Consider the following 16,012-nt stretch of genomic DNA (forward strand, 5'->3'; position numbering starts at 1 on the left):
CCTGGTGCTCATCTGGGCCGGTCCCTCCCAGGTCCAGCCCCAAACAGCTGGCAGGGTGGGAGACAAATTTTGGGGGGAGGCAGTGAGGAAACATCCTGAGGAATGGCTCAAGAGGAAGCACCGGTTAAAAGTTTGTGGAGCCAAAGACTCTGCTGGGTAGAGCTCAGGAGGAGAAATTCATCACACAGAACGAAACGGTGCAAAAAGTCATTTCCCAGGCTGACAACATAAAGCAGCACCATTTTCAAGTGGCAATATCAAAGCGAATGCCTTTTTCTGAAAAGTACTGGAAAAAAAACATGTTACACTAGGTCACTTCTGGTTTCGTTTGCTGGGGAAAGCCCAAAATAGCAACAAAGAGACTTTTGGTGGGGGTGACGGGTGGAACCATGACAAGAAACACAAGTTCTGGTGAACTGGGCCTCGTCTTCACTCGAAAATTAAATTCACACCCAACCTTAACCTCCACTGGAAGCAAAATGCCCAATTTCCAGGTGGATCCAGACGTGGGCAGCTGGGCAGGGAGAGCTCTCAGAGCCAACCCCACCACTGTGGGGTGCGCAGCTCCCCAACCTCGCGCTGCTGCAGCTCGCTTGCAGGGGGACCGGGGCTCTGCCGAGGGCCATCAGCCACAAAAACACCTCGAAGACAGCCCAAGGTCTTCCAGGAACGACTACTGATGTGCAATGTGGCTGGAGGTGTTTTTACAAGAACCTCAAGCCATTTGCATCTTTCACCCAATCTGACATTTGCTGGAAAGAAGGAAATTCCACAGGACTGAGAGTCCAAATTCCCAGGTGGTTTTTGTATATATACTTAAAAAAAAAAAAAAAAAAAGCAAATGCCAGATTTGCACCTATGTGAACACACGGCAGCCTCAGCATTTTGATTTCTGAAGGCAGACCTGACCCAGGCTCAGCACAGACCGAAGCGGTGGCATCTGGGGGTGCCAGAAGCGACTTACCTATGTTGCTCTCAGCACCTCTCCTGCGAGGATTGTTGGGGTAAGAAAAATACTGAGACCCCCCTTTCACCCCGGTGGGGGAAAGCGTGCTCGGACTCGCGATTCCCATTTCGCTGGGCAGGAAACCAGTCTGCAAACAAGGAGACAGAGAAGCCCTTCCATGTGATTACGCTGGAAAACCACCGCGCTCCCTCGGAGAGAACAGAGCTGCCTTGAGCCACCCTTGCACAAATTCAGCCAAGAGAAAAAAAAAACAACAAGCCAAAGGGCCAGAAGGAAATAATGTAAATACAGGGGTGGGGAGGAATACGTGTGCAGCAAGAAAAGGGTTTTTCAAGCTGTATTTTCTCACTGGACCCCAGCGAGGCACCTCTCTACAAGCCAGGGGTGCGCTCCAGCAGGTGCCGTAGCAGCGAGCATCGTGATCCCACGCTCACCGTGCCACCTCGTTGCCCACCGGGGCAGGATGACACCCCGCCGATGGTTTTAGCATCACAATCTGCTACGATGGCCAAGAGGAGACGACCGTCAGGCTGACGGGCTCTGTGTCTCCCTCGCCATCCTGCCGGCAAACCCAAGCAGGTGGGAAGCATCTGCCTGAGACCACGAGCTCTGCTCATGTGGCACCCACGAGGGGCCCGTGGGTGGTGGTGTTCTGCTGGGGACCCGGCTGTGAGGTCTCATTCTGCTCGATGTGGTTTCACTGGCTTATTCTGCTGAGTAATGCCCCCCATTTACTTTGGGGTAAGAGCTCTCTCCCTTTTCTCTCTCCCCCTTTTCAGGAACAGCTGGGAGCTGGGGGGGATGCACCAGGACAGGAACAAAGATACAGCGCTCACCCACCAGCAAACCCATGCGTTAAGAGGATGCATTCCTGGAAGAGCCCCTGCGCTGTCTCAACTCTCAGCCGTGCCTGAACATCACCCTAAACACACGTTTTATCTCGGTTGCAAGACATGGGAGAGGTTACACTGTCTGTGGCCCATCTGACCGCACATCTCCAAGTCCCTCCCTGCCTGTAAAACCAAGCCCACGATCCCAGTTCCTCTCCAGTCCATGGTGGCAGGCAGCCAGACCCATCGCAGGCAAAGCAATGGAGCTGCAATGCCTTTTCTCTTGGTGGTTTTCTCTTGTGTTTTTATCAGGGAAAAGTCAAATCTCTCTTTCTAAAAAGAGGAAACTCCTCCCTCGTGTTTATCTGAGCTGACCTTGGGGGGAGCCCGACCCCAGGGGAGCAGCATGGCCGTCGGCACTGCCCCTTGCACCTCGGGAGAAAATTACGGGTATTTACGTGGAATTTAACAGGGCTGGCAAAGGGCCTTTGAGTCACAAGCTTAGTTTCAAGCCATCTTCGGAGGACAAGTTGAAATAAAGGAAGACTTCGAGCTTTTGAGAAACCGGAAAGAAAAATGGACTGCTGTAAAGCTCAGCCTCCTCAAAAAAGGGGTCGGGGAGGGAAAGAGTATTCATGTATTCACAGCTGGTAGAATTCCTGCAATCTGTTCCACCGGTCATATTACCTTTGCGCTGAAAATGCTATGCGCCATGGAGCAGCGTGGCCAAAAAAAGCAAGGGGCTGGAGGAGGTGCCGGTGGTCGGTCACTGCTGCCCTGCTCCATCCGCAGGTACCTCCAGGAGAGCCACCGAGGTTTTAAGGCAACTTCCCAGAGAAAAGGGCATTTCCTTCCCCTTCCTCACCCTGGTAATGCTTCCGGAGGCAGCTACGGGTTAAGTGAATGGGGAGCTGCAAACCTGCCTCAGTGGAGGTGTTTTGGGAAGGAATGACGGCATTTTGGGGAGGGCATTTTGGGGAGGGCGTTTTGGGGAGGACTGCGCTCCCAGGCATCTGCCATCGGACAATTTTCCATCACTTCTCCAGCAAACCAGGTTCGAACCCCCCGCCAGAAGCAGAGCCAGAAGCAACAACTGTTCTGGGGGCCACGGCGAGCAGGCAGGCGGCCCCGCTCGCTGCCCGTGACAAGAGGGGTTTTGTCTCCCCTCCACATCAAACGGGCTCCGTCTCGCCCGCCGCCACCCGATCCGGCCCCGCGCGCCCGCGCCAGGGCCTCTCCCAGCCCGCGGCACCATTTGCCCACCCCCTGTCTGTTACCTTATATCTCCCCCTCCTCCACGAAACCCCAGCAAAACCATAACATTAAAAAGCACGGCTTGGCATCTGTCCCGTTTTTATTTTAGCAGCTTCAGTGGTAAATTAAATCCACTCTGGCACAGACAGCCAGCACAGCTGTTTCAGCAAAGGAAACATCCTCAGTTCAGAGAAGAGGAAATTATGACAAATTTGTGTAAAATTAAAACACGTAATATGTGTGTGTGTGTACATCTATAAAACAAAAAGCTGCCCAGCCAAAAGCTGCTCCAAAAGCTGGATGAAATGGTCAGACGGCTTCCTGGGGCAGCGCTCGGGCACCAGCGCAGGGCTCCGGGGGCTCTTGCAGCAGCACATCGAAGCGGAGGTGCTCGCTCCTTCCCAAAAAGCTATTTCTGGCTGCCCGTGGCAGCAGGCGAGATTATCTCAGTGCTGGTTGACTGCGCTCCCGGGCTCTGATTTACACCCGCGGGATTCCCCACAGGAAGCGAATTTCCCCCCCACTGCACAGCCCTGGTCCTGCCCCTGGGCTTCCCACGGGGCAGCTCAGCGGGGCACGGCTGCTGCTGCCAGGGGCAGCTCTCCCGAGCCGCGTCCCTCCCCGACCAAGGAGATGAGCATCGACAGAACCAGCAGGAACCCAGCCACCACCCGATGCCCCCCCAGGCAAGGCAGAGACCACCCTGCAGACTCCCTCTGGAGCATGGGGTGATGTTAGCCAGAGACGGCTTTCGCTCCCTTCTTGTTTCAAGCACGGGCTTCTCGCAGCCCGAGCTGCTTCCAGCACGCCCGGGAGCTGCGGCGTGGCGTGATGGAGGTGTCGGAGCCGGAGCTGCCCCACGGGAGATGCCGGGGGCGGGAGGGGAGCGGGAGAGGAGGGCGAGCAGCACCAGCGGTGCTCAGCCCCCAGGCAGGCAGCCGGAGGGGGCAGCACCTCCATCACGCTGCTGGCTCTGACAGCACACGTACAAACCGCACACGTACGAACCGCAGGCACCCGGCAGCCCCTCCTGAGCAGACCGGAGGCTTTTCAGGACCCCTTGCCCGGAGGTGAGAGGCAAGCTGCCAGGGTGCTTCGCGTTCCCCTTCCCTGGGCTCTCACGCCTCGCAGCGCAGCCACGGAACGAAGCAAAAATCCCGACGCGTTTTATCGTTACCTGGTTTAGTCCTGGCATCCCTGTGTCTCTTCCAAACGTGGAGTACGAGGCTCTTTCGCTGCTCTTCCCTACAGGGGAAGAAAAAAACACAATTAATGTTTGGTGTCCGAGGGGAGCGGGGGTTCCGCACACGTGCCCTCCTGCCGAGGCGCGAAGCCCGTTCCTGTAGCAGCTTCCTGCCCCCGCCTGCAGGGGCACCCGCAGCAGGCAGCAGCTTGCTGCTGGCACAGGAGCTCTTCCAAGTTCACGAGCGGCGGGGCTCGCTCGGTCCCTGAACAGCAAAACCCCAAACCGGCTGCGATGCAGGGAAGTGCTTGTGGCCATGGAAACTGGCAGTTTCAGACCAGAGCAAAAAAAAAAACACAAAAACCAACAAAAAACCAACCCTCCAGACATATCAAAAAAAGCCATCCGAATTTGGCGGAGGCAGGGGCAGAGCAAACCCAAAGCCAGGCGCGACTGACCAGACTGCGTGCACTTCCCATACAATAGGAAGCACTATCTCAGCAGGACTGAGCTCCTGCTCCTCACGGATTATCTCCTTCCCCTTTCTTGGTGGATATTCAACTTTCCCCAAAACCACGCGGCTCTACAGAGCAGGCATTGAACAGAAAAGCGTCCCCTTCCTCCTCGAGCCCCTGGGTTCAGTCCTGCGAGCAGGATCAGCCCCGCTGCCAGCCAGGCCCACGCGCCCCAGCACCCTGAGCACCCCGCGGCGGCTCCTGCCAGCGCTCAACCTCACCCTGCCCACGCGCTGCTGAGAATAGTGCTTTCGAGGGGGAAAAAAAATAAAAATAAAAAAAAATAAAAAGAAACCCAAGAGGCACGGTGAAATGTTTCCATTCTGAAACGTCCTCGCAGCCCCTTCCCTCGCAGCCACCTCCCTGGAGCACGCCGCGGCCCCGGCGGGCAGCACCCAGGGGTGCCGGGGCAGTGCCGCAGCCCCGGGGAGGGTGGGATGGGGGCGAGGGGGTACCCCTGGCTGGGAGAAGAGGCAATGGCTTTACGCTGCATCCTGACAGCCAGCTTTGGGGTTTTCCCCCAATGTGAAGCAAAACAAGACGTTTTTGTAGTGGGGAGCAGGCATTTTTTCACTAAAAAAAAAAAAAAAAAAAGAAAACTGGGCTTAAAATACTTAAGATACACACGGAGTTTTCCCCTGCTGTTAATTACAGCCTATTAACGGTGCTGGGGAACAGGGCGAGGGACAGGAGATGACCTTCAGAAAGGCTTTGGCCAGGGGCAGGACGTCCCTGTCCCAGTGCAGGGGAATGTGCAGGGATGCAGCCGGGTGGTGACGGGCTCCATGAGCCCCCTGCGAAACCCCTTCCCCAGTTGGGGTGATTGCATCCTGCCCCTGGGCTGGCTTAGCAAGCAAAAATGGCAGGGGGAGGATTTTGCCAATCTGCTTACCCTAAAGCCTGCTAAGATGCACTGGGGCTGCAGAGGGGCCGGCAGGCAGCTACAAGCGCCATGAAGAGGTTTGGGGGAGCGGCTGAAAGATGGGGGGGGGAGAAAACTTCCCCAAACCAGCCCCAGTGAAACAGGCAGAGACGTGGGACCGGAGAGGAGGCTGCTTGGTTTTGCCACCCCTGGCACTGACTTAGTTTGGGGCCTTGAACTCAACCCCAAATTTCTGAGCGGGTCCCTCCTCTGCGGCAGCCGAACCCGAGAGCCCCAGGAGGGACCGGGCGGCTCCAGCCCCGCCATTTGGCATCGCTCCTCCCCGTGCTGGCATCCTGACGGCCGGGCCCCGCTGCTGTTTCGTTTCAGAGGCTTAAACGTTAAGTAAACTGAGGTCAAAATGTCAGAGGACAGATCTCTTAAATGACCTAATTTTTAAAAGCGCTTAGCGGCTATATTTGCCGCAGCGCCGTCGGCGTTACACAAATAACTCAACAAGTTGTGTCATCAGGGAGACGGCGATCACTCCTAAACCAGAGGAAAACCAGGGTAATTCCACAATGGTTTAGCTGTTAAGCAACCGCGAGCCCTCTCTTCTGCAAACACGTCGCTGCTTCCACGCACTGTAAGCCAGGGGCAGAGCACCTCGTCCGCCACCAGCCGCCCTGACGGCCTCCGACGCCGCGCTGAAAGGCACGCGAGCAGAAATACGACGACGGCAGCCCGGCGTAAAGTCTGCCCGATCTTTCTCAAAAACCTGCTACTTTCGTCTGACGTGATTCCTGGCGGGAACAAAGCGCGCCTGGTCCCAGCGCTCCGCGGCACCCTTTGATCGGCAGCGCTCCGCGGGACGGGAGCAGCCTCAGAGCGAGCAGGGAGAGCGGCCCCGGTGCCTGCCCGCGCTCTGTTCCGTAGTGACATAGAAAAAGGAAAAAAAGCAGCAGAAATCTCAGCAGCAGAAGTTTTAAATTCAGTTGTCTAGGAAAACAAGGCGGGAGGAGGAAGGCTGGAAGGATGGCAAACTTTTCTGGATCGTAACAAATACCGAGCTTATATAAAAAAAGAGCAGGCAAAGCTGAAGTTGGTAGAAGGAGGTGCTGATTCTGGTGCCGGGGAGATGCCCGGCAGCACAAGCAGCACACCAGGCTGCTCCAGGACTTGGCACAGCCCAAAAAAACAGAGCTAAACCCCAGCAGAGCAGCATGGACCACGATGGAAGCAGCTCTCGGTAGAGCAAATGCCAGGAATCTCCCCAGGCACCACCTCCAAATTACTGAAATCCCACAGGATGAGAAGGCAGGCGGACATCAAGCGAACTTTGGAAAAAAATCAGGATACCAAGAATAAAAGCCTTTGAATGAGGAATTGGATTCCAAGGGAATCACGTCCTTTGGATTTGCCCCTGCAGCTTTTAGCACGCAAAGGAGAAGCACTGCAGAGAGCACCTTAAAAACGAGGTGCACCCAGAAACTGGCTGGGAGCATTTCATATTTATGGCGTTCACTGGTTTGCTTCGCTGCGAGCCCTGCCATCCACCCCCCTTTGCCAAGCCCTTCCCTTGCCTTCAACCCTGCTCAACAAGTGCTTTCCCAATCCCTCCCCTCTCCCCGGCGTGTCCTCTCTTGCAGGATCCCGCAGCGCCGGCGCTCAGCCAAAGCCCTCCCCAGGGCTGCACCCAGGACTCCTGTTCTCCCCTCCCAAACGCAGGTTTGCTCCCGGAGTGAGGCGAAACAACAGGATAAAAACTCCTCTTTCTCGAGGCGAGCCACAAGCTCCGGGAGGAGCAGGGTCTGGCCTCGCTGCCCCACGTCCCGCGGTCTTTTCGCCCCCGGGGCTGAGCGCGGGCATCTCCCCTCCAACACAAGCCGGGCAGTGCTTTCAAGCAAACCTGCGGTTTTGCCGTTTCTCTCCCCGAGACAAGCCCCGCTGGCAGATGCGCACAAGAAAAGGCGATCCACGTCGCCTACAGGTTCTGCCAGCGCCTGCCGGGAGGACGCAGGTGCCTCGCCGCCGCGCGGCCCCTTCCAGCCCGCGGGGAGTTCACACGGGCGCCCTCGCATCACCCCAGCCCCGGCTCCCACCCACAGCGCGCCTCTCCCAGCCCCGCTAATTCCATCAGGATTACGTCCCGGGGAGAAAGGGGAGGAAAAACGCAGCCAGCCATTAAGAGCGAGGGGGGAAATAGGTTGGGAAAAAAGAAAAAAAAAAAAACAGGAGCGGCGACAAGCCCCTGTCCGCAGGCAGATTAAAACCATTGTCCAGGAAGAACACAATCCACAACAGCTCACAATGCACACAAGATTAGAAACACTCCTCTGAAAAGAAGCTAATTACTAGAAATAATTACTAGAAAGAAATCTGTTATGGCTTATCAGTTTCCCTGCTGTTTAAGCAATCCCCCCCCCAACTCCCCCTGCTGAAGATGAATGGTAAAAGAGTGACTGACTTGGAAGATTGGTGAATTAAAACAAAAAACGCTCCTCGCCCTCTGTGACAAGCCGGTTCGTCACCGTGCCGTGTCCCAGCACCCCCCCTCGGGGCAGACAGGGATGGTCCCCATCACCTCGTGCCACCCAGGGCCACAGGGGTCCCCGTCCCACTGCGCACCCCCAGTGCTTGGACCTCGCCAGGACATCGTCACCCAGCCTCGGGGAGCGGCACCGAGGGGACACGGGTTGGGAACTCGTTGGAGGGGGCGATGGAGCACGTGGATGTTGTTACTGCTCCCTGCTCATCGCGGTCACCGTCCCCTGCCTGGCACCAGGGCAGGTTCTTGTTCATGGCACTAACAGCAGCTCCGTTCCAGGGCTTTTTATAAACTTAGCTCATCCAGTCCACTGCAACGCAGGCCAGTTTCCCACCCGGCCACTCTTGCAGACATCCCTCTCGCTTTTTTCCCAGTGCTTTGCTGATTGGAAGCTGTGCCAGAGGGGGACCCTGCGCTTTGGAAAGCATCTGACTGGAGACTGCCCTCGTGCCATCCCCCTCCCAACGCGCACAAGCAGGGGCCCGGGCAGCCCTCGGAGCCCCGAGAGCAGCGGGAGCCAGCTCCTGGGTCCTGCTGGGGGAGCAGCCCCCCCGGTCTGTGCTCAGCGCCTCCCAGAGCCCAGCTCCCACCGTGCCGGGTGCCGTGCGCTCACCTAAAGACCATCGGTGAGCCCCAAACGTCACATTTGGTGTCCCAGCTGAACGGAAAGGAAAGCAGCACTTCTCCTTTCAAAGGGTGCTCTGCGAACTCAAAACCAGTCCTGGGGGAGGCGTGCACTGCGTGGGGCATCGCTGCCATCTGCAGAGCCTCCCTGCGAGCCCAGCGCACCCGGGTGCCTGCAGCGCCCGTGGCTCCCGCCCCCCGGATCCATCGCCCACTGCAGAGAACCACACGTGCTCCGTCCGTCTGGGATCAAATCTCTCCAGCACTTTGCGCCGGAGCTTTGTGCCCCCTCCCTAGTGGGGGCTGTTGAAGCATTTTTCTCCCCACGGCTGCTCAGCCACGCTGCACGTGGAGGGGAGCCCTGGGCCAAAAGGCCGTGGTTTCCGACAAGGACAATGTTCCTCCTGAAATATTTCTTCTAGCGGTTTCTGATCCTCCCTGAAGAAATAGAGGTTGAGTGGGAAACGGATACAAACTCTTATTTTGGAGAAGGGTTTACGTGAGCGCATTTCATGCACCTTTTGCCCATCCGGTACCACCTGATGTGTCTGTCCATGCTAATCTGCCCCTTCCACCTCCTTATGCTTTAAAATTCATCAGTCCCACTTGACTGCCCCGTTGGCATCACCTTTCCCAGCTTGTGCCCCCTGGGGGGAACCTTTTGGGAAACCAGGGAGTGACACACTGAAGTGACATCTCCAAAGCTCACACTTCCCGCCCACTTCGCTACTGCTATCATATGCAAAAGATTTTTTTTCCTGCTCTCCTTTCTCTCATCTTCCATTTATGATTTTGCCACTTGAAAAGTTTTCAGTTTGGCAAAGGGGAAGAGAAAACTCCACCTGTGGTCTTCCTCCAGCCTGTCATTCTCAGCACAAGAGCACGGAGGCTAAGCAAAACCCATTTATTTATTTTGGAACCTGCTCCAGGAGCCGGTGTTTTCTCCTTTAACCGCATTCAATTTTAGGCACAAAAGAGACTTTGAAACGTCCGGAGGTCCCTGCCCCTCCTGTCTGCACTTTCCCGGCCCCCCCACCCCGGCTCCCGTCCTGGTGGCGGGGCTCTGGGTGCTGCGCCCGAGACCTCGCACGGGCAGCAGGAGGGCCGGGGGCAGCGCAGGGCGCTGGGCGCCACCGCTTTGGTGGCAGCTGCTGGAAGTCACCGCCGGGGCGGAGGCGGCTCCGGCTCCACGTGCTGGGGACCGGCTGGGTTCGCAGCCCCGTCGGGGAGTGCCGCGGTGCTTGCCAAGCACCGGGAGCCCTGGCTTTGAGAGGAAGCCAAACGCGTCTTCCCTGCACACATCAAAGGGGAAACCTCCGTGTTCCTCCCCGGGCAGCTCCTTCTCGGCTGGAAGCTCTCAAGGCTGCCTCTGCCCCCGGCATGGGATGGGCTGGGAGGGGTCCTCCCCCCGCGCACACCCCACGAAACCCTGCTGCATTACATCAAGGCTCCCCTGCCTTATTAAGGAACATCTCTCCTACTTTGCTTACATCCTCCTGGGGCAGAAAATGAGAAGGAACAACCGCCCGCGCAGAGGGAGCCACTCGGAAACGCTCTTCCACCTTCGGAAGGCGAAGGACAATCGAACGTCCCGCCCCAGCAGCGAGGAGTTTAACGGGGGGAGCGGGGCTAAGGATGAGCCCCGTGCCCCAGACACGGGCCAGGAGGAGGAAGCGCGCTGACAGCCACTTCCCAGTGCTGCCCCGCTCTTCTCTTCCCCTTTCTGACCAGCTCTGGAGGAGGAACCTCAGAGCGTGGTGGGGATTTTCTGCTTCAAACACAATTCCCTCTGCTAACCCCACCCTTGCAACCACGAGCGCTTGCTGGAGGGCTCGAGCCACCACTGCGTGGGCAAAGGTGGGGAGGACTAACCCCAAATCCTGGCCTAATGTCATTAGAGCTCTCTAAGACCTTCAAGATGGCTATTTTCTGCTCTTAATCTCTCTCCTTCCACCCCCAAGCTGGGAGAGGGAACCGGGTACATCGTGGCACGCACCCCAGTCCCGCAGGATCACGGTCCCTGGCACAGCGAGGCGTGCTGTCCCTTGTTTTGCCCAGCACAAGGAGCTGAGGAGCTGGATGAGGGATGCAGGAGCCCTGCAGAGGGCTCTGCCCGAGCAGGACACAAAAAGAGCCCCCCCCGAACCCCAGTGCCTCAAGGAAGGAGCACCCTGGCTCTCTGCCCACGGCAGCAAGGCTGGAAGGCAGAGCATGCCGCCACCACGAGCCTGTTGCAAGACCTTAAGCATGGGCTGCGTCTATTCCCCCCCCGCATGCCTTTCCACCCCTGATTACCAGCTCCTTGAGAGCAAACTCAGCCCTTCCCGTGCCAGCGCAGCAGGCATCAATCTCTGTTATCGCCCTCGGGTGCTACAGCAGAACAGGGAAAAATAATCACGCACATAAAATCCAGAGGCTGCCGCGCACATCAGGCACTGACGAGACCCTCTGGCCAGCAGCCCCTTTAACCACAGCTCCGATAGCCCCTTCTGGAGCGGGTGCGATGGGGGAAGCAGGAGCGCTGGGCAGCGCAAACGCTCCCGGTAAGCACGTACCGCTCCCTGTTAGATCGCCCCGGTTTAATCCCGCCCCTACGGGGCAGCGGAAGGCACTTACCCACTAGTCCAGGTCCCAGGAATGGTGATGAAGATATGCTGTTGTGCGACGGCAGGTCCCTGTGCTCGCCGTAGTGGGGGCCTTCACCATAGCTCTGCTGAAGCAACACGGACATGATCAGCGGGTGCCCGGGGACGCTGAGCCGAACACGCAAGGCGTGCGTGGGTATCGACCTACACGCGTGCCCGACCTAACGCGGCGCGACGCTGCCTGGTGCTGCACGACCTGATGCCAGGGGGGGAGGAAGGAAAAAGACCCGAGCTGCTACCGTACGGGCAGTCCCTGGAGGGACCAAAAAACCCCAATCAGCCCCCAAGTCGCATCAGCGCACCGCACAAACTGGAGAGGCCGGGCTGTCGGGGCGCAGTGCCTCTCGCAGCGAGAAGGGTCAAAGTCAAAGGCAGCTCGCGAGCAGGGCACAGAAACGATCCCACCCTCGCGGCAGGGAGCGGGCAGCGCAGCTGCAGCGTTTGGAGGGGACGTGGCACCAAGGCAGGGACACAGGGAGGCTTTGCCCCATGCTGGTGGCTCCTGAACAGTTTCTGCCTTTGCTCAGCGGCTCAGCACCCGCCAGGTGAGAGGCAGAGAGCCCCAGAACCCCCCCGAGCCGGGGGCGGCAGAGGGGGAGAGGAGGAGGTCTATAAAAATGAGAAATGATACAGCGCCTGCTCCGCCACTGACCTAAGGGAAGGGAACGGTGTCATTGCGAAAACGAATCACACAAACCCATTAAAACATGAGCATCTGTCAAAAAAACACCATTTCAATTAAGTTAATGTCTTTTCTCTCTTCCCCTCCTCAGGCCCCAGTTCTGTGCTGCTGCAGCCTCGGCTGCTTCCCGACAAAATCCTCCCAGTTCTCCCCATCCTCAGCCCCATTCGGGGCCCTCCCCAACCCCGCCGCGCTGAGCCCTCTTCTCCCCATGCCCAAACCCGAGCATGGGGAGAGGGAAGACCGCAGGCTCCAGGTCTGGGCGAGGTTTTTGCCCTCTCCAGGGGCACCTCAAAGCAGCAAAGCCTGCGGGGATGAGGTCGGGGCCCCTCTGCCCGCGGTGCCCCCTCTGATAACAGAAACAACACTCAAAACGGGGCAAAAAAAGCTGTTCCAGGGCTAGAGCCCACCTGGGCACAATGCACGCACTGAGAGGCCATCGCAAAGCCCCAGTTTATTTTCATTTGAGCTCGGTGTTTGTGCTTTATCCTTACCCTTCCTTGGTCAAATGTGGAGCTGTTTTGATCTCCCGTTCCCCAGGAACCTGATCCCGGTCTTTCATCCAAACCTACCGAAAAACAGGAAGAACAAAGGTTACTCTTGCTTTATCAGCAAAGCCTCAAAGGTGTTCTCGCAAAATTAACTCTTCCTTCTACAAACAAAACAATATTTTCATTAATAAACCACTTCCACTTGGCGTGACCGATCCTCCCCTCTCCATCCCCACCTTCCCACTTCAGCTGGGAGTTCAAAGCCGATCCCACCGCAGCCTGGAAAGGCTTCAAAACACGGGGCAGTGGGAAGAGGAGAAACGAGTATTTTACCTCCGCGTTACCCCGCGGTGCCGAGGAGCCTGCTCTCCCCGAAGCCTGATGTTTAAGAGGGCTGCAAATGAAGAACCGATTGCGCCCATCCCGGTGCTCCACGGGACCCGATTTTTGCTTGTGAGCAGCGTGCAAGCAGACTTGCCCACTGCTGGATCATGGGCTAAAAAACTCTGTTCTCCATCAAAAGAGCACACAAGCCTGAAAGAGCCTCGGGTGTGACGTGCTGGGGCACACCACTACCTGGGGCTCACGCTTGTTCAAGGCTACTTTTGATGTAAGCCCCGTGCTCCTGCAGAGGAAGGTGTGCGGACGCTGCGGCTCCGACCAGAGCCTGCTCCCACCCGGGTAATTTTTAGCCCTCCGAAGCGTGTCCCGCGCAAAGGTGACTCAGCCCAGGATGGCAGCGACCCAACGGGAGGGGTTTTGCAACGTGCCTGCTCGCAGGCTGCGGTAGGAAACCGTCTCCTTTCATCGCCTGCCAGGTCCGCCCAGGCTGTGCCTCTTGGGCGACCAGCACACGAGGTGCCCGAGGGAGGTGGCCGGCGTCCACCGGGACAGAATCGCCCGGGGAGCCGCAGCAGCCGAGCTCCGCGGTTAAATCGGGCGCCGAGACTGCACGGAGGAAACTTCTCCTGGCAGGCGAGGCTGGAGCCCTGGCCCGGCCGAGCAGTGGGATGTCCAACCCGGCGTGCGGTGGATGGGAGCTAGCACCCAGGGCTCACGTCTGAGGCATCACGAAGCCAGAGTGGACAGGATCCTGCACCCACGGGTGCCACGGGAGACCGGCACGAGGCAGAGGCCGTGCCTCCTCCACCTGCTTTCACCCTGGTGGGCCAGAGCTGGGTCGGCTGCGGGGCTGCTGGGGAGAGCCCCCGAGCCCACAAGAGGGTTGGAGCCGCCTCTGCCTTGAAATTGTGCACGGACCCCGTCCCCATCCCCGAAGCCGGGGGCTCTGTGGGCTCCCCCTGCCCTGGCCAGCTCCGTCAGGGTGCCAGCAGCCCGGGTGCCGGCAGGATTTACGGGACGTTGGGCTCCCAACAGAGCGGCCCCGACAGGAGGAACTGGGGGAGCAGCGAGGGCTGGGCAGTTTCAGGGCGCACTCTGCCTGCATTTTAGCAAAGCTGATTATTATGGCAAACACGCCACGTATTTGTCTCCTCCGCTCCCCTTACTGTTCATTTAACCAGAAACTTCTTTCAAATTACATCCTTCTATTTCTGTGCCTTTGTGTTAATCATTTCCCCAGAGAATTGGTGTTTAATTGCTGTCTAATTTGCATAATTATGCATATTAATCTCTACACCTAATGAATATTCATAATTCTCATTTAGATTTTGTTTTCTAATCAAAAATTTCCAATGTGATTACTGTGCAGAGCAGGGATAAGCCTCTAATAATACCTTGGATACTAGGGAGAATTACTGCCAATTCTCCCACCTCCTACTTCCTAGAATAAACTTTTGCTTTGCTAATGTGTTTTTCTAAAGCAATTCATCTGCATACCCCGCAAACACCAGTGGAGATCGGGAGGCAGAAAGGCTCCTTCTATTCACTTTGCTTTCCCGGGTACTTTTCGAGCATCCCGGCAGTCGGGGTGACGACGCAAGCAGTAACCGCAGCCTCAGCCACCCCTGGCGAAAACTCAGCCCCTCGTGCTGGAAGGACGAGGACGGTGGCATGCCCCGGTGGCTGCAGCCAGCGAGACCCCCCCGGCCCTTCTCCAGCCCCCCCGAACCAAGAGGAGCCGCCCCAGGGGGGGATGCTCAATGGGGCAGCCTCCTGGGGGGGGGGCTCTGGTGCCTGGAAGCCCGCGACGAATTTTTGCCAAAATCCCCAATAATAATAATAATAATGACAAAATAAAATAAAAAATCAAAATTCACTGCCAGGCTTGCCCAGGGAAGGAGGGAGGAGGCGGGGGCTCAGTACAGGGGGGAGCACCAAAGGGCCCGCTCGGTGCCTGAAGGCTCCAAGAGGCTCTGGTGCCGACAAAGCCTGGGGGGAGCCGAAAGGGCCCTTGTGCCTCCAGGCACCCACGGGGCTGCGGTGAGCTGAGGCTATCGCTCTCGCATCCGGCCAGCAAAGCCAGCGGCACGCAGCCCAGCAGCAGGCGCAGAGACAAAACGGGCTCGGGAGCCTCCAAACGTGCCCGTGCTGGCACACCGCACGGCGGGGCCAGCCTGAGGACCGGAGCCTTTCCAAACAGCTCGAAAAAAGAGTCTCACATCTTCCCAAGCCATAGCAACCGGGGCGAAAGGTGCCTTTTCAGGCACGTCCCATTTTCAGCCTGGAGCTGTTCTAAGAATTCAGGCGTTTCTGGGATGAAGCCAGGACAAAAAAACCACCCTGCCCACCTTACGTTTCTGGCAACCGTCCCAATGTAGTGCCGACCTGCTCTCCCCACCCTTTGTATCAGACCTACGACTCGGCAGCAAATGCCCTCTGCCAAACCCGTGAAAACCCAAAGGCTGGCCAAAAGCAGGTGCTTCTGGAAAATCACCCACCCGAGGCTCAGCCCACACCCCGCAAGGCTGCGAGGCTGCTGCCGCCACCACCCACGGCCACGCTTCCCCCAGCCTGTGACGCTCACCCATCGCTCCCGGTGCTCCGGAGCCTTCCCCACGGCACCAAGCAGCTGGGCTGGACCCAAAGAAGAGGAGGAGGAAGGGGCAGGAGCAGGAAACGGAGGCGTCCGGGCTGAGAAGGGCCCAGGGCGGCGTTTGGGACAGGCTGCAGCAGCTCCAGCACATCCCCAGGTGCTCGCCCAAGGGTGTGCAAGCCTCTCACCAGGACCCTTTGGTCACAGCGGCCCAGGGGACGAGGCCACACGTCTTGTCCCCATCCCGATGGAGATCGGGAGTGCTTTGGGCACTGCCGCTGAGTTTCCTGCCTGTGGGCACTGCTCACGTGCTGCAGGGAGAGCTGTCGGGCTCCCCCAGCTCTGCGAGCACACCAAGCCTCCAAAAGTCACACCCGAACCCCTTGAGGGGGACTCCAAAAAATCCCCCCTGGCTCAGGGACCTGCCTGCAGGACAAGGCTGTCACCTCCTGCGCTCCCTACCTGAGCATCCCCGC

At 57.9% G+C, this 16,012-nt stretch overlaps 1 protein-coding gene across 17 annotated transcripts in view; it reads right to left on the bottom strand.

Annotated features, from left to right (window-relative positions):
• Positions 1–16,012, bottom strand: part of TCF3 (transcription factor 3) — a 73,755-nt gene that overhangs the window by 22,944 nt on the left and 34,799 nt on the right. For 11 of the 17 annotated variants that reach the window (XM_080566340.1, XM_080566355.1, XM_080566354.1 and 8 more), the window contains 4 exons: positions 12,605–12,678; positions 11,400–11,496; positions 4,229–4,296; positions 965–1,094 (listed from right to left, as the gene is read on the bottom strand). In XM_080566340.1, coding sequence (XP_080422466.1) covers positions 965–1,094; positions 4,229–4,296; positions 11,400–11,496; positions 12,605–12,678 — 369 coding nt within the window. The remainder of the gene's footprint in view (positions 1–964; positions 1,095–4,228; positions 4,297–11,399; positions 11,497–12,604; positions 12,679–16,012) is intronic. The other 6 variants (XM_080566356.1, XM_080566353.1, XM_080566349.1 and 3 more) reach the window with 1 other exon arrangement.

Source organism: Anser brachyrhynchus (assembly GCF_964034855.1).
Source record: "Anser brachyrhynchus genome assembly, chromosome: 23".
NCBI lineage: Eukaryota > Metazoa > Chordata > Aves > Anseriformes > Anatidae > Anser > Anser brachyrhynchus.